This window comes from Pseudopodoces humilis, chromosome 12 (genome assembly GCF_049639895.1).
Source record: "Pseudopodoces humilis isolate 2021_Gansu_Grassland_sample_001 chromosome 12, ASM4963989v1, whole genome shotgun sequence".
NCBI lineage: Eukaryota > Metazoa > Chordata > Aves > Passeriformes > Paridae > Pseudopodoces > Pseudopodoces humilis.
Window position 1 is genome coordinate 4449796 of NC_142211.1, and position 24109 is coordinate 4473904.

General features: G+C 40.1%; 1 protein-coding gene and 1 pseudogene across 2 annotated transcripts in view; both read right to left on the minus strand.

Annotated features, from left to right (window-relative positions):
- Positions 1 to 6763: 6763 nt before the first annotated feature.
- Positions 6764 to 24109, minus strand: part of LOC148183294 (E3 ubiquitin-protein ligase KCMF1-like) — a 146037-nt gene continuing 128691 nt past the window's right edge. For both annotated transcript variants that reach the window (XM_088061521.1, XM_088061520.1), the window contains exons 3-7: positions 23538 to 23677; positions 17402 to 17503; positions 14310 to 14484; positions 8730 to 9009; positions 6764 to 7391 (exon numbers count right to left, since the gene is read on the minus strand). In XM_088061521.1, the coding sequence (XP_087917647.1) occupies positions 7139 to 7391; positions 8730 to 9009; positions 14310 to 14484; positions 17402 to 17503; positions 23538 to 23677 (950 nt within the window). In that variant the 3' untranslated portion in view covers positions 6764 to 7138. The remainder of the gene's footprint in view (positions 7392 to 8729; positions 9010 to 14309; positions 14485 to 17401; positions 17504 to 23537; positions 23678 to 24109) is intronic.
- On the minus strand, positions 12466 to 14258 carry LOC148183295 (ras-related protein Rab-7a pseudogene; annotated as a pseudogene).

Here is a 24109-nt window from a genome sequence, read left to right on the forward strand (position 1 = left end):
AACTGAACATTCTCAAAAAGTGACGTACTAGATTTAAAGGGGAAGAAGGAGATGAAAGGTTGGAAAACTTCATCCCTTGCTTCTCCTCTAACAAACTAGGTGCAATTACTAATAAACTACCAAAGCAGGCCACCGAGACTAGTACAGAGAAACAACAGACCATACTAATTTTTAACAACTCCCAGTACCTCTGTTAACCTTCTATAAATCATTATCACTGTTTATTTATCAGGGACATTATTTATCTCCCTGCCTTACAGTATCTAGCACTGTGAAATAAGTATACGCTAGGGCCCAGCTTATTGCAGTGATCTTTTTCTCCTTAGAATAATCATAGCAATTCTCTTCTATTTCCCCACTTTGTCTGGGTTCTGAATTTATTCAGGTGCAAATTCCCAGGCTGGGGGATCAGAAAATTTCTTCAGGGTCCGGCCCATTCTCTCCCATTCTCCACACCACTCAGGATTTTCCACACCTGGGTCTACTTCTGGGGCAGGGATCTCATAAACTCCTCTGGATATCTCAGCCCTCACTCTAGAGAAGCTGCAGACTGTATAGAGGAAGCTTACCAGCTGAAGTACCAGGAAAGTGATATCCTTAACACTCAAGGGAAACAACATTTTCAAAAAGGGACATAACACATTCAAAGGAGAAGATGGAAAGGCTGAAAAGCCTCATTCCCTGCTGTTCCTCTGACAAACTGGGTGCAATTACCAATAAACCCCCAAAACATGCTACTGGGACTGGGAGGCAGGGTTGGATGAAGAAACCATATGCCAAACATACCTGGCGCAAACTTCAGTACTTTTATGAACTTCCTATAAATCATTATCACTGAGCCCAGCACAATAGCTATTCTAATCCGTGCCCCTCTACTGTAAAAGCTACATGTTAAGGACAATACTGGAGCTATCTCTAGAAAAGAAAATAAGCCTAGGGACCAGAAAAGTATTAAAACCTCAAAAAAGTCTAGGGACCAAAACTACATGAAGGCCTCCACCCTGAGAGACATTATGCATTCAAACATGGCTACTGACTGCTTTATCCCAATACAGAGTAAGTACAACCAAAATACAATTAGTAATCAGTACAGGTTTTTCCCACTTTCTCAAGCCCTATGTTGGGCACCAAGAACTCTATTTGTCCTGGTTTAGGGTAAATTTGGGAAAGAACCTCCAAATGGGGTCCCCCCAGAAAAACAAATTCAAGCGGCTCCTCCCCCCAACTGGTTCGGGAAAAGAGATTTCCTTGGGGAGAAGTGGAAAAAAACTGTTTATTTAACAGAAATTGAATAATATTAAACAATAAAACCTCTTGTTGTTCGATGAAATGGTAAATCCAGGAAAAAAAAAGTCCTTTTCATGCGGTGTAGCTCAGCTCGCTCAGGTTCTTATCAGTTCCTCTGGCACTGGAAAGTGCCGAGGCCCAGGCCCCAGTGGGCCACAGGTGTGAGCTCCTGGGGTTTGTCTGGGTGTTTTTCAGTTCAGAGCAGGTTTGAACAGATCCAAGAAAAAAGGAAAAAAAAACATCCAGGGAACTCCTCTGCCTCAGCTAGCTAAAACTAACTAAAAGCAAAAGAGAAGCTCTGTCCTACTGTCTGTCCATGCTGCAGATACCACAGTCGAGGAGCAGGATGTGGGAGAGTGATGTTTTTCCTCAACACAAACTTCGTGCTTCTTCTCCCCCTCCCCCTTTGCTCTCAGAGCCAGTCTTAAAGGTGCAGAACTTAATATGTACCATAAACAGGGTGATTTGGGATACAAGCATCATAAAGTCACCCCAGGACACACATCAGTATAGCAAGCCTGATTCATACAACTGCTCTGTAAAAGTTACATGCCAATGTGAAAAAGGAGGTTCACTCACCTAATAAATTTTAAAAGGTTTAATATAAACAAAAAAACAAGAGACAGATAATAAAGCAAAGGGTTAAAATGGCCGGGTGCTTGGCTCTCTGACAAGAGCACACCTGGTGTCTTTGGAACACGCCTTTTGTCCCATTCTGCTGTAGGGGTTTAATGCATATTCAAACTTTTCCAAGAACTAGTTTGCGTAGCCACTCCTCAGGTCCGCCTTTTTAGAGCACGAGCATTTGGTTTTAATTTCTCGTTTATCATCTTTTTATTTGGGCTGGGGTTCCTTCTACAGGCGGTCAGTGTTGATAGCAGCCTGGGCCCCATCATCTGTCCACTGGAGGTTATCTTGCTTTGTATAGACAGGACATAGCCCTAATGTCCAAAATTCTTCTTGACCTACGCCTAAAACTTGCTAGCAGGAGAAAAAAGAAAAAGACATAGCAAAAGCATATAACACATAACACTCATCTTAATACTTGCGAAAAACCAGTATCAAAGTAAGGATTTATAACACCAGGGACAAAATTTGTGCTATCTATGGATAGGCAAACAGGCCTAGGGACCAGAAAGACATTATTGCATCAAACCACATGGTGACTATTGACTGCTCTACCCCAATACAAAATGATTAAAACCAAAATGTTAATATTAGAGGTTTTTTTTCACTTTCTCCGGCCACGCCTTGGGTGCCAAATTCTTTGTCTTGGTTTGAGACAAATTAGGAGGAAACTTCCTGAAAAGGGTGTCTCCTTTAAAAAACAGTAGGTTTCAGCAGCCCCTCCCCCACACGTTTGAAAATAATTTAAATAATTTCTTGGAGGAAAGTAAAAAACCTGTTTATTTAACAAGCAGGATGCACGAAGACACAAAAAAAAGAATGAATAATGTTAGATAATAAGCCTTCTCATGGAGAAAACTGGTGGATTTTTTTAGAGTCCTGCTCTTGCTCTCCCAAGATCCAGAGCCAGGGTGCGGCATTCCAGGGCCTCCCCTCCAGGCCATGACATGGGGCTCCAGGCGATGTTCTGGTGTTTCAGACCAGAGCAGAGCTGAAGAGTTCCAGAAGAAGAAGCCACAGTCCCAGGAAAAAACTTGGCTCGGCTAACAAAAAAGAAACTAGCTAAAAGCAAAGATGTCCTCTCTATCTGTTCTAGACAACACAGCCAAGAGACAACCCGGGGGAGGATGTGCGAAAACCGCACTGAAAGAATTCTACCAGCTTCTCCCCCCTCTCCCCAACCTAGCTCCAATGCCTGCCAAAACACTTTGATTGAGTATGCTCAATTACACACTCCTAGGCAAGGATATTCTTTTGAATTAGAAGTAACAATTCTAGATGATATAGCCTTACAGGGATTGTGGCAGATGACTGGGATGAAAAGTTGAAAAAAATCTGTAGTATTTTGGTCCAAGGGATTGCAAGACTGCTATACATTATACCCTGATGGAAAAATGAATTTAAGCTGTAGTTTGGGAACAGCAAGAAAGTAGAAGAATCACAGGCCAAAATAGCATGACTCTATACCACCAGTACAAAACACAGTGAGGACTGAAGTTCTTTCAGATGGTCTCTCCCAAAATATTAGGCACAGGGGAAATGGAATTGTTTACACCAATGGATTCTGTGGTGTGACCGCAACCTAATAATCTAGATGTGAACATTCATGCAATAACCCCTGACAATGCAGTGTGGTTCTGTACTCTTTCCCCCTTATTCTATACACTATGTCAATATCATATTGCTGAGTTTTTGAATTTCAGGTATCTTCAGCACAGACCCAACATCAAATTTAAGTTTGATCTGAAAAAACATAAGCCAAAACTCTTCAATCTGTGTGGGCTATCACCCCATCTCAAGATACCAGGCCTGGAATAATTTTAGCAGGAGGAGCTGGAGCAACAGCATATGTATTACTGGAAGGAGATGACATTCCTATTTTCCTCCCTTATCACAGATTGGCTAATGGGCTTGTACTATGAGCACATACCTTGGATACCTTTCTGCAAGATCATTTTGTAAATACCTGTGTGTGGCTGTGTGTGGTTGTTTTTTACTGTAACTAACCTATTCTTTCTGAGTAGTGACTATAAAGCACCTGATGTGCCCTTGTGCAAGGTTTAACTTAGACATCCAAGGTAATTGTTGCCTTAACTTTGTAGCTGCTGTACACCAAGGAACATTGATTACTGACAAACTACTGCCCTCTTCAACATCATAAACACTGCTGAGTTTGAAGGCTGCTTCAACTTGACTGCTGAATCAGCTGGCATGGAGGATGATATTCAACATCTTCAGGACTTAATACACCAAATCACACAACCTACTGGTAGTGCCTGGCTAGTTGAGTGGTTTAAGTCCCTGCCAAGAAGGGTGGGACACTTAACTCAGAGCATTAGATGCTTATTCCTTTTCCCATATGTTTTTGTAAGTGCCTTTGTAAATTCCTTATCCCACATTTCCAGCCCCAGCAGCAGTGGTCTCTTGAGTGAGGGGGTGTAATGTTGGGAGGAATGGGTTAAAAAGTGGAAGACTGGCAAGGAGGACTGTAAATTGCTCAAGTGACCTTGAAGCTGAGAATAACCCTTGATAAACCAGTGTGAACAGCAGCCTGTGATCCTTTGTCATGGACCGAGTTTAACAGTGCCTGTCTCTCCACTTGTGTGCCTCTGCCTGGGCGTTGCTTTGGGAATCCCCTGGGTCAGCAAGGTAACGGGAAAAATTTTACTCTGTGTTTTAGTCATATGTCTGTGGTTGTCCCAGCTGCCTTCCTGTGCTGACTTACACACAGGTGCTTCATTACAAGAGACACATGGACATGTTGGAGACAGTTCAACCAAGGGCCATGAAGATGGTCAAAGGACTAGAGCTCCTGTCCTATGAGGAAAGGCTGAGAGAGCTGGGACTGTTTATTCTAGAGAAAGTCTCAGGGGACATCTCACCCATGTATATAAATACCTGAAGGGAGGATGAAAACAAGATGGAGACAGTATCTTTTCAGTCGTGCTCAGTGACAGGACAAGAGACAATGGGCACAAGTTGTAACATAGGAGGTTCTGTCTGAGAATCAGGAAACACTTTTTTACTGTGAAGGTGACTGAGCTCTGGAACAGGCTGCCCAGTGGGGTTGTGGAGTATCCCTCCTTGGAGATGTTCTAAATCCTCCTGGACATGATCCTGGGTAACCACCTCTAGGAGGCACTGCTTGGTCAGGGAGGTTGGACCAGGGGACCTTCAGATGTCCCTTCCAATATCAATCATTCCATAATTCTGTGAACAGACAGGGGCCCGGAGACAGAAATGCATGCACATGTAGACACTTGGCTTTTGAGACAAGCTACAGTGTCCGTAAGTAATCTGTAACAGTCCATACCCTTAAATAATATGCCCAAGATAGGTTAAAAAAAGGCTCTCATTTCTTTAAAAGACAGAGGGACATAAGTTAGAGGTACTGTCAAAGTTCACAGTTCTTCCAGACTCACTGCATGTCAAATGAACAATCATGCTGGTACTTTCTGTGTAGAATCACTATTAAAATATTACCTTTGTGCACTAAGGCCAGACTGCTGAACACATCCCATGCTTAGTTTGAAACCCATCATGTTTCTATTCAAGACCCAAATCTCATCCAGACCAAGTGTTGCGGCTGGGTCCTGGGGGCCTATCCGACCCCCAGCTTCGGCCGGCAACCAGCCCACATAGTCAGGCTGTCCCAGGGGACAGAGCCGCTGTTCTGGGTTCTGCAGGCAATCTCCAGTCAAGGGTAACCCTTGGAGCACAGGCACAGGCTTCGGGTGATCAGCTCTTTTAGCAGTGATTTCTGCTCTGTGATCAGCTCTGTTTAGTCCAGCCAGCTCCGTTCCGGGGTTACCCCTGCCAATGCAGACAAGAGACGGGAAGACCATATAGCATTCCACAGAGAGTCTTTAATGCAGACTTCAGCAAAGGGGGCAAGTGATGGTCTAACCCCTGATCTGGGCAAAAGCTGGGGTTTTTATAGGGAAGGGGAGAATCAGGAAGGGGACCAATGGTTTGAGACAGGGATAAGGTGACCAGTGGTTAACAGGGAGATAACATGGGGTCCCGAGGCAGGAAGGAGTCCACAGCTTAGTCACAGTGACTAGGCAGTTTTATCTTATCTTGGGGGATTGATCTCCAGGGAGGATGCCTGTCAGAGGACTGGGCCTCCTCCACAACCAATTGTCATGTTTCTTTCACCAAGGTTGATAGGAAGTTAGCATTAAGAATCCAAATTTTAACATATGGAGATATCTGGGGAGTCAAATCCTCAGTCCCTCCGAAGACTAAGGAGTCTCTGTAAACTATGAAATAAATACATAACTCCAAATTATAAGGACTATGAAGTCTTAAAACTAAAACAACATAATCTGGGTTAACACACACCCCCCCCACCAGTGAATATATGAATAGTTTATACCTAAATAAGGTATATTTAACACAAAAAGGAAGACTTTAAAGAAAGTTGAACAAAAATTTGTGTTAGGGTACACAGAAGTCTTTTGTAGTAGATTCTAGTAGTGGCCCTTGTTTTTTGTCTCCTACAGATGACTACAAAGTTCAATTCCACTTGGATATGATGTCTAAGAGGGCAACACAGTGGTCACAATACAGCAAAATGTCACACTATGTAAGCAAAAATATAGACCATTTCAGAGTTTTCATTAATACGCAGGGAGAGCACATATAAAGGTTATTGGTCATGTGTTACTCAAAGGCTACTTCATGTCTGCAAACTGCTAGTGAGCATTAATCTTTTTTTTTTTTTTTGTCACATTACTTTTGAATAATTGGAAAGCCTTGGTGTTTTATAATTTTACTCCTTGTACTTAAGATTTTTTTAAATTACAAGGTCACTAAAACTCACACCGAAATAAAATTCATACAGTAGTTAAGGTAAACCATCCAAGCAAGTTTTATTCATTAATATTCATAAATACACACAGCAGCTTCATTAAAGATTTTTTCATTTTTTCCTCTTCAGTTTGAATGTGGAGTATTAGGAGAGCTTTTTTGCACGTCAAGCTACAGGACACAGAGCTTTTTTTTTCTCTGCACTGCAACCTATATTTATCTGCTAAAAGTAAAAATTGGTTAAGTGGAAATGATTATCATATATATATTTTCTCTTTTCCTTTGAATGTACACAATGTAACAAGAGTGACAGACCTGAAATTACAATCACCAAAACAAACCCAAGATAGCTGTTGTCCACTTTCATTGGCAAATACAGCACAGAGGACATTATCTGCAAAGTGGGATGCCATCAAAGAGGAGGCTCATTTCCTTTATTATTCTCTTTTAAATTTAGGTTTTCTAAAGCAACATCTAGAGGCATAATATCTACACAGCCCATAGCACCAAAATCAGCAATTTCTCCCCGTTCATCCTCATCTGAGGAGGAACTTTCTTCCTGCATCAAAGTGGACAGTAGAAGCTCTTGAACAAACAAGCTGCGATCTGCCTGTTCGCTTTCTTTTGATTGACGTTCTGCTTCTGACATCTTAGGATCATTCAACCTGAAGAGCAACACAGAAAGATGACGGGCTTAGTAGTATCATCAACAAAATGGGCTTTTGCTAATTGCCTAAACTGTTGGACTGATGCATGCTGAATAACACCTGAAAGCCATTCCTTTGAGAAACAACCTAGGTACCACTGCACTTCTCTTGACATGTACATATCTGACAATATCTGGCACTCCTGATGCAAGAATACAAACATTTAACAAACTTGTTCCTAGATGCTTCAAAAAAATCCTTCATAGAAGTAGATTCTAAGGCTGAAGGGGGAAAAAAATCTATTTCCGAAGTTTGTTTCCCCTCAGAGGGATTTTGTTTTAAGGGGCATTAAAATTCTCTAGTCATCTCTTACGTGCTCATTTTTTCTCCAGAACAACCTCCAAATGCAAGCATGACACAAAATACAGTACTACACACATAATGCCCAGAGATTCCCAAAGCACAGTACATCATTCCCTTCACTTATCAGTCCATGCACCATCACCTAACAGAAGCAAGAGAACTGCTTGCTTCAGTTCTATCCTAGCTCACAAGATCAGTGACTGACATTTGCAAATACATTCCCTAAAGTTATAATTTTCAAAAAGCTTTGGATTGAGATATTATCACAAGTTTTGACAGAAATCAACATGACAGCAATAACTTATCACAACCCCAGTTTCTAGACACAAAAACTACTTAAATGCTTTTGTTATTTCTCAACATGCAACTGAAAAACATCCTCCCCCTTGAATCCAGAAAACCAATATTCTAAACCTCCAAAAAGAACTGGAATGAGAGTGGGCAACTCTTCTATAGTAGAATGGACTAGATGATGGTTGTAGGTCTCTTCCAACTGAACTATTCTGTTCTATAGAACTGTAGGATCTAACTATACTTTCTGAAACAGATATGCATGCTGGTTATTAATATCATAATCCTTCTTTGTTTTTTTATCCAAAATATTTTTTATATAAACCTCTATTCAACCTTCACATTAAAGATTCATTTCCTATTAAATAAAACTAACATTCTCTCTCCTCACATTATCAGCATAAAAGTTTGAAACATTATTGTAGAGGCTCTTGTCTTAGAAGTAGTAGAATAAACAAACACAGGTTAACAAGGCAATATCCCATGTTTCTCTTCAAATCGAGAAACAACAAGTAATATTTATTCATTGTCTAGGAACAAACAGCAGGGTTGAAAAGATGATGTTACAAATGTAAACAAAAGCATAGTATCTCAACTACAAACTTCATTAGTGATCTGGCAGTAGTTTCACTGAATTCTATGTCCACAACAAGACAAGGTAAACAGAAATGGAACAAGAGTTAAAACCACAAACCAAATTACCTCATAAGAAGAAACTGGGAATTCTGTATAGTCTGATGATTGTTTTCTGTGTTAGATGTATTGGTTGCTGCTATAGATTGTGTAAGAGTGGTGGGTATGCTGCTTGTGTTAGTGCGTCTAGTTGCATTGCGTGCAGTTTCCAGTTGTTGTCTTGCTGCCTGTGCATGCTGTCTTTCCAACTGCAGTTGCATCTGCAGCTGCTGTAACTGAGAAGCAGAAGGGCCAGAAGAATTGAGCTGCCCTGCAGAACGTCTCACGCCTGATAACTGAGATAAAAGCTCTGCCAGAAAAGAGAGAAGTTTCTCCAGTGAAATCTGCTTAAATACATATCACACAAGAGCATAATTATGTTCTGAATACCAGTATATCAATTTCTTTGCTTTCTAAAAACTTTCATCAATGAAATTAATGAACAAATCATATTGATTGGAAAAGTTTCATGGGCTGTCCATTACAAGCACCCTATGTCTCAAAACCCATGGGAAGATTAAGAAATATTTAAAGAACTATGTATAAAAAAGAGTCGAAGCTTAAAGCTTTTTAAAGTGATAAGGGTCAACCTATGGGGAATACCATATAAGCAATATCTTGTGAAAGAATTTGCTAAAATTTTATCTTCAAGTTAGTCAAAATAGTTATTATCCCCTTCAATTCTGACTTCAGTTGGTGACTTTATGCACCTTCAATGCATATTCCAGAGGGAAGCTGTGCTGCAGAAAAGACAAATAATTATAGCATAATTTCAGACATTTTTAGGAAATATTCAATTCAGAAAGGCTTTTAAAATGCTGTATTATATGAAAAATATTTGAACACAGGAGGGGTTTCTTTTTGTGCACCTTTTGACCTCTGCTAGAAAAAGAGAAATTCTAATGATAAAAAAGTTAAATCTATCCTGGATTCCTTTCTTCCAGAGTTCAAGACTGTGACAATTTATGCCCATGCTAAGCATTTCCCAAAATAAACATTAATACATATAACACATATTATATTCCACACAAAGTTGTGAGTAGTACTTTGTTGTTTATGATACAAGGAGGACAGTAGTAGTAGATTACCTTTTTTCCCTATCCATCCAATCCTCATTAAAGCTGTAAGTCATTATTACAGGTCATGAAAATTTTCCTTCCATCTCACTTTCATGATATAATCCTTTGAAACTAGGCTTTTCTTAGGGGACTAAAGCACAATGCAGTAATTCTTTGCATCTGGAACACTTGGAATGCCAACAGTAAATGCTCAAGTCAATCAGCACACCTAATCATATCACTATCAGCTACCAATAATATTTTATTTCACTAATTACTGATAACAGCCACAAGGAGAAAAATAAATAATGTGCACATGTCTGTTACAAGCACAAGTTCTAACTTCTGGTAATATGTACCAATTATTACCCCAATACAAAAGAAGACTTCTAACACTGCCGGGTAAGACATATATTTTTCCTTGCTGTTTGTAAGATCACTTTGAGTACAGCTTAACAGAACCCTAGTAGCAGATGTGAATTTGTGAATTTAAGACACAGGTTTGGCATGATACAGACACCCAGTCAGGCTGCACTACATTGTCTGAATACAAAAAACATTGACACAAAAAAAAAGAAAAAAAAGAAAAAAAAAAGGAAAAAAAAAAAAAGGAAAAAAGAAAAAAGACAAGACTCAAAGGAATACAATTTTATTGCACGTCTCTAAATGGGAAGGTCTTGTGAGGCTGAAATAAACCAAGGCAGCCACTTCATGTTTAACTCAGCTAAACTAACACCCACTGTAAGAGGAAGTGTTGCACTCCAGGACTCCAGGACACAAACATCCTCCCTTCTTGCACCAACTCTAGTGCTTTAAAGACCCACAACCTAACTTAAGTCATTAAGATGACAGAAAATTTTTCATCCTCTTTTGCTGGGATATTTTTAGTAGCAGGAATGCAGCCTGCAGGTCTCAGAAAGTGATTTTTCCCCTTTATTTGGCACTGGGGCAAAGCCACATCCAGAGTTCTATGTTCAGTTTTAGGCTTCCCAAGACAAGAGACACATGGACATAACAGAGCAAATCCAGTGGAGGGCCACCCAGATGATCTGAAGGCTGGAACATATTACAGGAAGAAAGAGTGGGAGAACTGGTTTTGTTCTGACTAGAAAAGAATACTTTGTAAGATATCTTACTGCTGTCTGAATCTACCCAAGTGGAAGATATAGAGAGAACTAAGACACTTATCATTTTTCACTATATGAGTGTAAGATTGATATCTCTAAGATTTTACATTAGATCATCAAGTCCAACCCCCCTGCCATGGGCAGGGACATCTTTCACTAGATCAGGTTGTTCAAAGCCTCATCCAACCTGACCTTGAACACTTCCAATAATGAGGCATCCACAACTTCCCTAGGCAACCTGTCCCAGTTACAGTTACCCTCATTGTAAAAACAAAGGTCTTCATTATGTCCAATCGAAACCTATCCTCTTTCAGTTCAAAACTGTTGCCCCTTGTCCTGTCACTACAGGCCCTCATAAAATAACCTCAACAACTCTCTTTCTTATAAGCCCCCTTTATATCTTGAAAGGTTGCAATAAGGTCTTCCTGGAGCCTTCTCTTCTCCAGGATAAACAACCCAAACTCTCTCAGCCTTTCCTCATAGGAGGTGTTTCAGCCCTCTGATCATTTTTGTGACCCTCATCTGGACCCACTCTAACAGGTCCATGTCTTTTTTGTACTGCTGACCCCAGAACTGGATGCACACTGGATGCAGGACTTTGCACTTGGCCTTGTTGAACTTCATGAGGTTCCCATGACCCCACTACTCAAGTCTTTCAAGTTCCCTCTGGATGGCATCTCTTCTCTCTAGGGAATCAACTGTTCTATTCAGCTTGGTGTCATCTGCAAACTTGCTGAGGATGTACTCAATCCCTCTGCATCATTGATAAAGATATTAAATAGTACTAGTCCCAATACAGACCCTTGAGGGATACCGCTTGTTACTGATTTCCACTTGGACATTGAGCCATTGACTGAAATTCTTTGGATGCAGGCATCCAGCCAGTTCTTTATCTATTTAACAGTCCACCCATCAAACCTATCTCTCTCCAATTTAGTGGCAAGAATGTTGTGAGGGACTGAGTCAAAGGCCTTACAGAAGTCCAGACAGATGACATCTATAGCTCTTTCCCTGTCCACTAATGCAATCCCACAGTCCCTCCATGATAGAAAGCCAGTAGATTAGTTAGGCATGATTTGCCCTTGCCTAGGGCATGTTGGCTGTGTCTAATCCCTGCCTTCCATGTGCCTTGGCATAGCTTCCAGTAGGATCTGTTCCATGACCTTACCAGGCACAGAGATGAGGCTGAATGGTCAGGAGTATCCAGGGTTCTGTCTTTTAAAAAAAAAATTAATTGGTTGCATATATTAACATGTGTTATAAGATTTTTCTTAAGGAAGCATTACATAATACATGGATACTGTAAAAAGATCAGATTAGTTAAAAGTAACAAGCATTAACAGAGATACAAAACTCAACGTAGTCTGAGTGCTGAACTTGCAATGAACTATGGGTAATCAGCCTTTCCAGTTGCAGCCTTCACAGTGGAAAATAGGAGACAGTTAAAAATGTATGTAACTTGTTACACAGATTACCTGTAAACAGTTTCTCTTCATTGGACACCTGGAATTAGATTCAGTTTCAAACATATGAGAGTTTCCATTCTAAACTAAGAGAAAGGTCTGTTACCATGAAGCGTGATGTGGATGATGTGGGGACATGAGCTCTGAAGTGTGGGACTCAGATGCTTATGGGAGATGGGTAGATTTTGGCAGCTGGAGATGGAATTTTTTTTTTAAATTGCATTTTAAACACAGAAGAGGGGCTGTGTGTTTGAGGGACTAAGTATGGTATTAATTTGTGAAGGACTGTGTTCAACCCCTCCCTTTCCCCTCAGCAGCTGCAACTCTCCACAGAAGCCTTCATTCAGTCATTCTTGTCTAGTTTGATGGGTTTGGGGAATTCATCATAAAGCTCTACTTCAGTTTCCTGTTTAAGTGCATTTCATGCAATTGTCTGGAAAGTTTGTTCCATATTAATGGCCTCCTTGGCACTGATTTCAAAGTAGGGGATGTTGTTTTTACTGTAGCACCAGGCTTGCACCTGTTTTGTGGTGACTTGTCTGTTTTCTAGGTCAATCTTATTTCCCAGCACAAAAAAAGGAGTCCTCAGTATCTCTTGGACTGGCCTGAATGAGGAATTAATCCCTTGGGCTGTCTAGGGTTTTAAATGTGTTGGGGGCCATGACATCAAACACCAAGATGCAGCAGCCTGCTCCCTTGTAGAAGGCAACTCCCAGAGACTGAAATTGTTCTTGGAGTGCTATATCCTATATCTACATTGTCACTAGCCTGTCATCCACCATGACCTCTTTTGTCAGGAAGCTTGCATCTATTGTAGCTTTGTACTGGTTACTGAATTTCTTGTTCGCATACTGGTTCATGTGTGATGTCTTTCCCATCCCAGAGTCTCCAATAATGATGACTTTTAGTAACACTTTCTTCCTAGAAGTCATCTTTTACACGGGTGCATGTGCTGTGGCACCTGGCCTGAGACTTGCTGTCCTTTTACTCTTCTAAAAAATGGGTGTGGTGTCTCTCTTTTTCCAGTGACTGGGGACTTCACCTGACTGCCATGACTTTTCAAATATCATGGAGAGTGGCTTGGCAACTATATCAGCCAATTTGCTCAGAATTCTAGGATGCATCTCATCAGGTCTCACACATTTATGTACGTTCAGGTTCCTCAGATGGTCATAAACCTGATCTTTACTTACAGTGGGAGGGACTTTGCTCCCCTAGTCCCCATCCTGCTGTCCATCCACTCAAAAATTCAAAAATGCATGCATACATGTCACATGAGGAGAGGCTAAGAGACCTAGGACTCCTCAGCCTGGAAAAGAAAAGGCTGAAGGGGGAGGAATTGTAACAGTGTATATAAATACCTGATGGGAGGAAATGAAGAAAAGGAAGCCAGACACTATTGCCCACTGACAGGACAAGAGGCAATGGGCAGAAATTAAAAAAAAAAAAAAAATCCATCTGAACACAAGAAAATACTTTTTACTGTGAGGGTGACCAAATTCTGTAACAGGCTGTCCAGAGAGGTTGTGGAGTCCATTGGTAAGAATATTCAAAACCTGACTGGACATGGTCCTGAGCAACCTGCTCTAGGTGGCCTTGCTTGGGGGCAGTGACAGAGGGAAGTTGGATGGGGTTGTAGTAGGTGATGATAAAGGGTTTTTTCAAATGTCAACTATTCTTTGATGCCACCTGTGAACAGGTCAGTCATGGGAATGAGCTTAGAAGTCGCTAAAAGCACAAGCTAAAGGGGCCATGTTTTTCATTTCAGAAGTTACAGGTTCAATCCCTGTAAACAATCCAATTAAAGACACTTTTCATCAGTAAATGCCCATCAATTATGACATTGGGAAGCATTTAAAAAAAACCCAAACCAACAGAAATAAGACAACCATTTTCATAATGGACTTTGAAACAAAGTCTATTTAAGGACTCTGATCTAAAATCAGTGGTTACAGCTCTTACCAGCTATAGGATCCATGGTTTCTCTATTGCTTGGAGAATATGAACTCTGAGAAGATGAAAGCCCACCGCTGGAACTGCTAGTAAAGTGCATGTTTGATCTACGTGCACGGGGGCCTCCCAAACCTCGTCCTGGGTGAAACATTCTACGTACGTGCCGAACACCACTAGATTCATCATAACCAAGCAGTTAAGAAAAGTCTATTTTTATCAACTATTAAACAGCAAGAATGTTTACTAGACTGAATAATCAGGCAACACATTCCTCATTCATAAAACAATGATTCAACTTTATAAGCGCAATGTAATTATAGCTATGGTGCCAGTCAGATTTGTAGATGTGAACTCAAGGCACCCAGGGCTCCTTGCACCAAATTCATCTTTCCCAGGCTTTTTACCATGTTTAAAAAATGCCAGGATGGATTTTCTGCCTTATGGATTAAAGTTTCTACTAGGTAATGCTACAATTGATGATGCATATTCAGCAGAACATATTACTCAATAGACAAGGATTTTAACAACAAAATTGGGAAAGAAAAGTACTTAAATACTGAAAATTATCTACAAAATTTTATTGTTATTCTTACCACACAAATATGTTCTCCCAAGACAGTCTAGGTAAAGCTTCCTTTTACCTTAAGAAGCACTAGTGCAATTAGCTACTAAGCTAGGAAATAATGTACTTATACATATGATATTTTTCCAATTTCTAAACTAGTAGCTTTAGCTCACCTTATCTCCACTTTATTTTATTTTCAAAAATAGCATGTTTATCACTTGTATAAAATCTATTATCTGCAGCAGACTGTTACCCAATGTCTTATCCCACAAGGCACAATTATGGTGTAGAATTCATTTCCTCATGATATTACTGAATTGAAAAATTTAAGACTGAAAAAATAAGACTTCTTTTGGCAAGTAAGAATATCCAGTTACTATAATAAATACTTTCAGGAAGAATTGACTCTTTTAAATCTATTATACCATAGAGCATAAAACATTTCACTTGCAGGATTTAGGAGGGAGAAAAAATCTTCCTTGAGACAAAATATAGTTGTCTAGCACAGATTGGTTTGTTCCTCCTTTGAATCTATTGATACTGGATACTGGTAGTGACAGAACATTGTCATTAATATTTTACTGATTGACTGCTGCTCTCAGGTAGTTTGGGAAGCTTTCCATAGCTACATCTGACGAAAAATGTCCCAATTCTGGTCTTTTTTAAAAGAAAACTTGGAAAATAAGATAACTAGAACATCCTTAATATAAATACTTTGAAAAATTCCAGCCTTGGTCTCATTTAGAAAAGTATTGTAGTAGCTTGCTAACTGCACCTTTCAAAGTGTTTTCAAGAAAAACAACATTATTTAAATATACTAGTCAAGAGTATATTGATGTCTCACCCAACTATGCTGGGGTTAAAAAAGCATTTGGAACTCTTAACTCATTGCAAGCATATACTGAAAACAGCCAAGCTAGAATCATTTACAAGGTCAAGACAATGCTTTAAACAGTAAAACAGTTGAAAATTGTTTAAGAAAGAAACTGGAATTTAAGGAGCTGTCCAGAGTCTCCAGGGATAAAGGTGGTATCTTGCAGTGTCTGCACAGGATTCTTCACAAGAAACGTGTGCAGCCATTTAAAACAGCTTTAAACACCCTCCTAACTGCTACACAGAAGACTATATCCTTTCCTAAGCTGATAGCAACTGGGCAGGGGGAAATCTCTTCCCCATTTCTTCCTTTTAGTGTTAGCTGTCAAAAGATGTGAAATAGCACACAACATGGAAGAACTAGTCCAGAAACTATAAATTTTTGTGAACTTGGCAACACTGATTGCTAAAGTAATGTTGTAAGCAAACTTTCACATGCATTTACTATAATTATTTATATAGACTCCCCTCATCAGTTTTGTGATGACTGACACTGTGGCCTTAGTAACTGAAAAGATTATTCTGATTTCTTTAGCTCTTATGTAGCTAGTAATAAACATAAATTTCCCAATTAAAAGTTATCTGACATCACCGATGTGGGAGGGGAAGTAAAAGCTTCAGAAGCATGAATTCTAATCCAACACTTCATCCACTTCAATAGGAAGTCAATTTCACTGTGCAATTTGGACTGACAATTTAAATGATAAAAAATTTAAATACAGACAACAACCAAAGTGAAACCATTTCCTCTAATGTTGCTAGCAGTAGATATAATGAGCTTGAGTTGTTAGGCCGCCTTTTTTTTATAAGAAGCCCTGAACAAAAAAGGGCACTATCAAATTACACTAGGAGTGCATTTTTTAAAATGAGATACAGAACGATCACTTAATGAGCTTTTTATGATGGCCTGTATTTCCATGAAGTAAGAGTATCTTCTGAAATTATGTTGTAAGTATTTGTACAGCAAAAAATAAGCCACATTACTATTCCTAAGGCCAGGTAACAGAAAGAAAATTGTTCTTAGAAATGCAAAGAAACTGACAGTTTGAGCTCTTCATTCACTGAGAGTAGTTATAGCACTACAATTTTCAGTTAACAAAGATAGCCCTAATCCCTAGGAAGTCTCCTGATAGGTCTTCTAGTTATATCTTTAAAAAAATCAATAAATAAGAGGCTGAAACTACCCTATTGAAATACAGTAATAAAACTAATCAAACATTTAAGATCCCTCAATTTCAAAGCATTCTCTAACACATATGCTTTTAGTGAAATCTGCTTTCAGTCTTCTAATTATCCATGAAACACTACTGCATCTGGATTGCTGCTTTCCCAGACACAAAATAGCATCAGAACTAATGGCCAAGAAGGGTAAAAATTGCAGAAAGAAGCAGCTGGGTGTCAGAAAGATCTTTAAAACCTTTCACTATCAGAAATAAAAACACACACCCACATTGTCAAGCAACACCTAAAGCCTATTCACAGTCTGATGTATATATATATATACTTATAAAAAATTCAGACATATAGTTCCCCTATAACTAAACACCGATTCTAAAAAATAAGCTAAACCAATGTAGCCACTTCACTACAGAAGTCAGAACAAGTAGTTACAGCTATCATAAAGAACAGTCTATCCCTTTTCCTTCAATTTAAGAAAGGATATTAAATCTCTAGGAGCTCTGTGTTCCAGTGTAAGATGAGCTGCAAAGTCATCTGTGACATGATTAGGATCCCCTCCAGGTAATGCTGCACATATTGGACAGATCTGAAACAACAAAGTGAGAAAAAAAACCAAACAAAACCAACTTTACACAAATCACAAAACACAATCCAGGGTTGATCACTTGATGTGGATTCTTATACTTTAAATATCATGTTCTAATCCTACACCTAAACAGCCACAATTTAAAACAGTAAATGTGTTCAAACAGCTGTTAATTGTAGCATCCTTTTAAGTCTCACTTTTCCTTGTAATTATGCTTTTAATAATACCATGGAAACCAAAAAGCTAAATTTTCAAATCCTATCTGCAATGTTTCAGCTTTCAATATTGTCTTTATATGTCAATTCGAGCACAGACAGTAGGTCTAATTACACAGTTTTACTGCTTGAATGTACCTACATATGACATTATCAAGTTCATTTACTGCTCTTTGAACCCCCAAGCAACTTCTCATTCATCTCACCAGTGAAGTGTAGGAAGGAGAATGAAACCAGATGTGAATATTCATTAAAGTATCCCAACTGAGACCACCTACCACAGTAACACAAGTAGAAATTTGGCAGAGAAATTCCTTATTCTTACCAAGTGTTTTGAGAGATAGAATTATGGTTTTGTTTTTCTCTTAAATCTAATCCCACATTTTAAAAAAGTCTAGGGACACCTACTGCTATAGCAACCTTCATTTATAATTTCCTCCCAATGACTGCAACCACCTGAGAGAAGTGTGCCTTAAAAGCCCTTTGCAACAGTTTTGCAGGCCAGCCTTCAAGCTTGACAGATCACATGTTAATAAGCCAGAAAGGAGAAACTTTGACACAGTATATGCTAGGTCTTAACTACTCTTCCAAGGATATCAACCTGGATTTTGCAACTGATAAGGCTGTAAATTAGCTGGGAGATTCCAGACTGGGAGGGGTGAGGGAATCAATAGAACCATACAAACCTATGAAGAGAAATGCAGGGGGAAGGGAGAACCAGGAAGAACAAAAGGGAGGGTAGAGAGAAATGTGTATAGACTGATTACATGTAAAACAGAGGTGGTCAATATGTTTGTCTGACTGAGCCTGATCACCACAGCCTGCCCTGTCTTCCTATATCTTCTTATTAAATTTTAACAATCTCTGAATAATGTCACTGTCTATCCCATGTGTATGTATGCTGCAAGGACCAAGTGCCAGTTACTGGTGAGACCTGTGTATGTATGAACAAAACTTGGTGCCAAATACTGGAGTCAGACTAGGGCTGTAGGTGTCTCTGTGGCCTGTGGTGTCAGCTACTGGAATAAGTAACAGTAGTTGGAGGGGCCATAGCTCTTTAGACGTAGGGTGGGTACTACAAACTTTGTGCCTGGAGTGCCCGCTGCTGGGGGAACTGTCATAAGTGTATTTGGTGCCAGCTATTCCAGTCAGACCAGACGTGCAAGCAACCCTGCCTGTGGTGTTGGCTACTAGACTGAGTGGGGTCTTAAGATCAGCTACCAGAGTGAGTCATGGTCTCTGCCTCCAGCCACTGGGGCAGGAACAGTATGTGTCCCAAAACACAGCTAATGGGGGAAATCAGCATGAGTGAGGGGTCCAGCATTGGTAGCTGAAGCAGGACAACCAGTCACAGCCTATGTGGTGCCTGGTGCCAGCTGCTGGGGAAAAGGGAGTGGCTGCTTGCATTTTCCCCAAGCCTTGTGTGCATGTGTATTGGCTAGCAAACTTCAATCTGGACCTAGCAAATGAGTAGAGAAGAGCCTCAAGTCTAGGCAGGAGTATTAAGCAGGCAAGAGTCTGTGCTAGTATGCCCAGGGGGACTTGTGAATGTGGAGTGCTTGTGAGATGAATACGTATTTGCTAGTGAGCATCAAGCTGGACTAGCTGGCAAATAGGAGACCTATGAAGCAGGTAAGAGTGCCTGGGATCCAGACAGGGGTACTGGACAAAGAGGGCCATGCCAGTACTCAAAGGATCACAGTGAACACATGTGTGCTGGTGAATCTAGAGAGCATCATGTACCTTCACTAGCAGCAGCCTTTTATCTCTACCAGGTGAAGAGGAAGAAGGGAACTTGGCTGCTTATATTTTGTGCAAGTCCTACATGTAGGTGCTGTTGAAGGCAGCACTATGTCTGTGGTCATGTGTGATGGGGCATGTGTCAGTGTCCTCCGTGTGTGTACAGGTCTCCAAAATATATGCTTGATTTCAGTAGTGGTTGAACCTGCAAATGGGAAAGTAGCAGCTGCATCCCTCAGCCTGGACATGGGCCCTAGGTCCCCAGGCTGGGCTTCAGCAGCTGAACAGAAGGGAGTCCTGAGCTGGATAAGGCAGCCATGCTCTTAACATCCCTTAAAATAAACAAATCACCATATTACTTGGAATAAAATCCAGGATATTATTAAAAAGCCTTTAGCTAGTTAACCTCCAAACATCACAGTTGACTCAACAGTTTCTGTATCTGTTCCCTTATTACCATCACCTCCCCATGTATACAGGTATACTGGTTTTGGCTGGGATAGAGTTAAATTTCTTCATAGTAGTCCATATATTGCTATGCTTTGGCTTTTTGACCAAAGGAGTGTTGATAATACAACAATGTTTTAGCTATTGCTGAACAGTTCTCAAACATCTTCAAGACCTTTTGTCTCTCACACTGCCCCAACAGCAGGTAGACTGGGGATGTACAAGTAGTTGGGAGGGGACAGAGTTGAGACAGCTGATCCCAATTTACCAAAGGGATATTCCATACCATATGCCATCATGCTCAGCAATAAAAAACACAGGGAAGAAAGGAGGATGATTCAGAGTTACAGTGTTTTTCTTCCCAAGAAATCATTACATGTGATGGAGCCCTGCTTTGTGGAGATGGCTAAACATCTGCCTGCCAATGGGAAGGAATGAATATTTATTTTGCTTTGCTTGCATAGGCAGATTTTGCTTTCCCTATTATCTCTACTCACAGGTTTTTGCACTTGTGCCCTTCTTATTCTCTCTCCCCCCACCATCCCATCCCATCCCATCCCATCCCATCCCATCCCATCCCATCCCATCCCATCCCATCCCATCCCATCCCCCTAGGGGCAGGGGAGAAATGAGCAAGCAGTTGAGTATGCCGGTTGCCAGCTGGGATTAAACCATGACCAGTATTTTTGGCATGCAACCTAGGACTCAAAGGGTTTGAGATGACAGATTTGACCAGAGCATATTAGAGGGAACATAGAATTATTATAGCTGTTTAACCACTGCTGACCATAATATGAACTTATCCATTCTCAATATTAGTTTATCTGATCTGTGCCATGCTCCCTTTTTTGCTGTACACATTAAAGACTTTTTGGCTTGAGAAGACAACAGGAGCTGTCCCCATGGCCAACAGAGCCAGTTCAAATCAGCTTGAAGACAGACTTGCCCCTGGCTAAAACTGAGCCAGTCAGTGATGGTGGTAACATCTCTGTAATAATATATTTAAGAAAGTAAAAAAAACTGCACAGTGGCAGCTGTGAGAGAGGAGTGAGGAAATATGAGAAAAATAACCCTGCAGACACCAAAGTCAGTGGAGAAAAAGGGGGAAGAGGTGCTATAGGCAGTAGAGCAGAGATTCCCCTGCAGCCAGTGGAGAAGACCATGGTGACACAGGTTGTCCCCCTGCAGCCCTTGAAGGACCCCCACATCAGATCAGGTGGATGTGCTCTGAAGAAAGCTGCAGGCAATGTTGAGGAGCTGAGTAATGCCCCTCCTTATCCTGACTAATGACCATTTTGCCATATTTTCTACCCATCCTGTTGCTGGGGAGGGAGGTGAGAGACAGCAGCTTGATGAGCATCTGGCAGCCAGCCAAGGTTGACCCACCCCCCCCCCCCCCCACCCTGGACCTTTCACTTCAGTCTAGTTGCTGTCTTACTAAATACAAAATGAATCTGCTAAGTGTGACTGAGTAGCAGAAAAGTGATGTCTTCATTCTGAAACTTGATTAAAATATATCTGATTGCATTTCTTACAATTTTCAGACCTGCAACCCTAAAAATGACCCCTCTACCTGAATCCTGCTTTTGAAACCCAATATCGACAGTAACAATCATCATAATTCCAGCCACATCCATCTGAACACGTCCCACATTTCTGACCATTATCCTTAATCACTTGATGGAGAAATAATAATTACTCCAGTTTTAAATCTAAAAATGAAAAAAAAATATATACACAAATAATTAATATGTTTTTAGGGAAGACCAAGACACTTTTGAGTCTCAGAACAGGCTGACCAGTTGTGAGAGACTGGAGGACATTGCTGGCTCAAAACATTTCAGGTGTATGTGTGAGGGGAAGAAACAGGTCAGGCCTTGCCTTTGGTGAGGTGATGCAGTGCCCTGTATACCCCAGTCTCCCTGGGCTTGTATCCCAGCCCCACAGTGGCTGTCAATTACTGGCACACTGGAGGCAATGCTCCACATCTCATCCCTAGAGCCTCAATCTAGCCCCAGAGTGGCCAGATGACCAGAAGTCCCACCTGAGGGAAGGGCTCAGGAAAGCCAATGGGTACTTAAACCGAAGCATGAGGTGAGCACACATTTTGACCCTACCTCCTCTTGGAATTTCTATCAGCTGAACACTGCTGGAACCAGGAGTGGCAGCTATGTTTGTTTTTTTCTGTATTCTCTCTTTCTTCTTCTAATTCCCTCTTCTTGGAGTTCTGACTAACTTAAAATCAAATGGGCTTGGAGTTTGCTAAGTTGAATGAGTTAATACTTTGTGAAATGCTGTATGTTGACTGACTGTTGCTCTAAACTTTTACCAAAGTTCTCTGATTTTCTGAAGTTGCCAGTAAAGTTTTTTTTGTTGTTTAGACCTCTTGAGAATATCTTGATGGTATTTCTCCACTGTGTCCAACTCAGAATACGTGAAAAACCTTGAGCCCTTTTAAGAGGCTCGTCAAGAGAGTTTTTGGGGGTCTTACACCAGTTTTAATTCTTTTACTACTCCTTGATATAAGGCCCTTAGCAGGCGCTAAAGAGAGAGATTCTCCTTCTCCCACATAAGTTCTCAAAAAATTTCCTTCAAGCATGCACATTTTTATAGGGATCTACAAGAAAAATAACTAAACAGTTCCCTCAGTGTCCTTCTGTAATCATACATTCCTCAGGCATAAACAGTATTCACACACAAATATGAATATATTCCCTACTGCTGGAAAGATACCCAAACTTCTTGGTCAAGAATTTAACCTAGGATTGATAACACACATAACTGCTGAATTAGTGAAGTGGGTATTAAAAATAAATACAAAACATAAACCTGCACCATAAAGGGAAATCGAAACACAGGGCTATGGACTTTTCTAAAAAGAAAATTTTCTGAACACAAAGCAGTGCAAGCATGTAGTTTCTTAAAACTGTAATGAGGGTTGAGAACAAACTGTTTCTAAGAGTATCAAAATCCAAGTTATTTATTATTTTATTGTTTCCATAGCAAAGAAGTCACCTTGCCTTTCAGAAAAATTTCAGACCTTCTGGCACAAGCAACAGTAACATCTAGATGTAAAGATTTGAGAAGACTTGAAGAGAATGCTTGCTGACAAAAACAGAAGCAAAATGACTGTTGCAGTAGGCTATTATATGGTATGTAATTGCTCTGCATCAATGGTCACTGTTGAAATCATCTGAAAAAACAAGTGGAAGGATTGAAGGAAACAGCAAGGGCCACTTTATGAAAAAAAAAAAACCAAATATATTGGAAATCAATATATCAATATTTTAAAAAGTTTTTATTTTTACAAAGGTTTAACCTTTTTTGTAACACCAGGATTTAGTGGCCTGCACTCCAAGGATCCAGGGACTCAGCTGCATAACTGACTCACTGATGAGAGAGTGCTGTGAGAAACTCTACAGTGAGGTAAAGGTGATGATGTAGGCACTGTTAATACCTCAGTGAGTCAATAGAGAAAACACCAGCATAATGTGTGTGTATGTATGTATGGTACATACCTTCCTGGTCAGCATTTAAATTACCACATACTTCAAGAAAAAAAAAACACCTCATTTTCTGGATATTTTCATATACTTTCACTGTAATTTAAAAACAACGCTGAAGCAGCTTACCACCTCTGTTGATGTTTCTGCGTGTTCAGAAGCAACATGTTCCTGAAGAGATGTTTCTGTATAACCCATCTTTCCACAATAAGGACAAGTAAAGGACTGTGGCTGCTCTACAGAGAAAGCTTCTCCACCATAATACAAATCTGGAAAAAGATGACATTTTAGGAATGGCTATTTTCAAGCAGAATAGCTCATTACTTTATTTATACAACTTCTTTATATATACATGTAATCACTGTCAATTTCATTAATTAATAAAAATAAACATTTTCCTTCTTCACAAAGTATATATGCCAATACTATAAAGCCGTTCAATGACTCAACTTGCAAAAGAATAAACAGACTACATGATTTTTACACTAGCAAACAACATGGCTCTTCCTGAATGTTAGAAAACTAAGTCTGATGGTGCTGGTGAACCATCACTTTTCTCCCCATCCCTTTTTTTCCAATAGGTGAGCTTGTATTACAGGTAAAATCACTGTAGTTGCACTGTGCTCTCACAGCAAATCTATGTTAAATATTTTAATTTAAAATTACTCAGTGACACCAGCATTTCATATGTTGGTATTGGC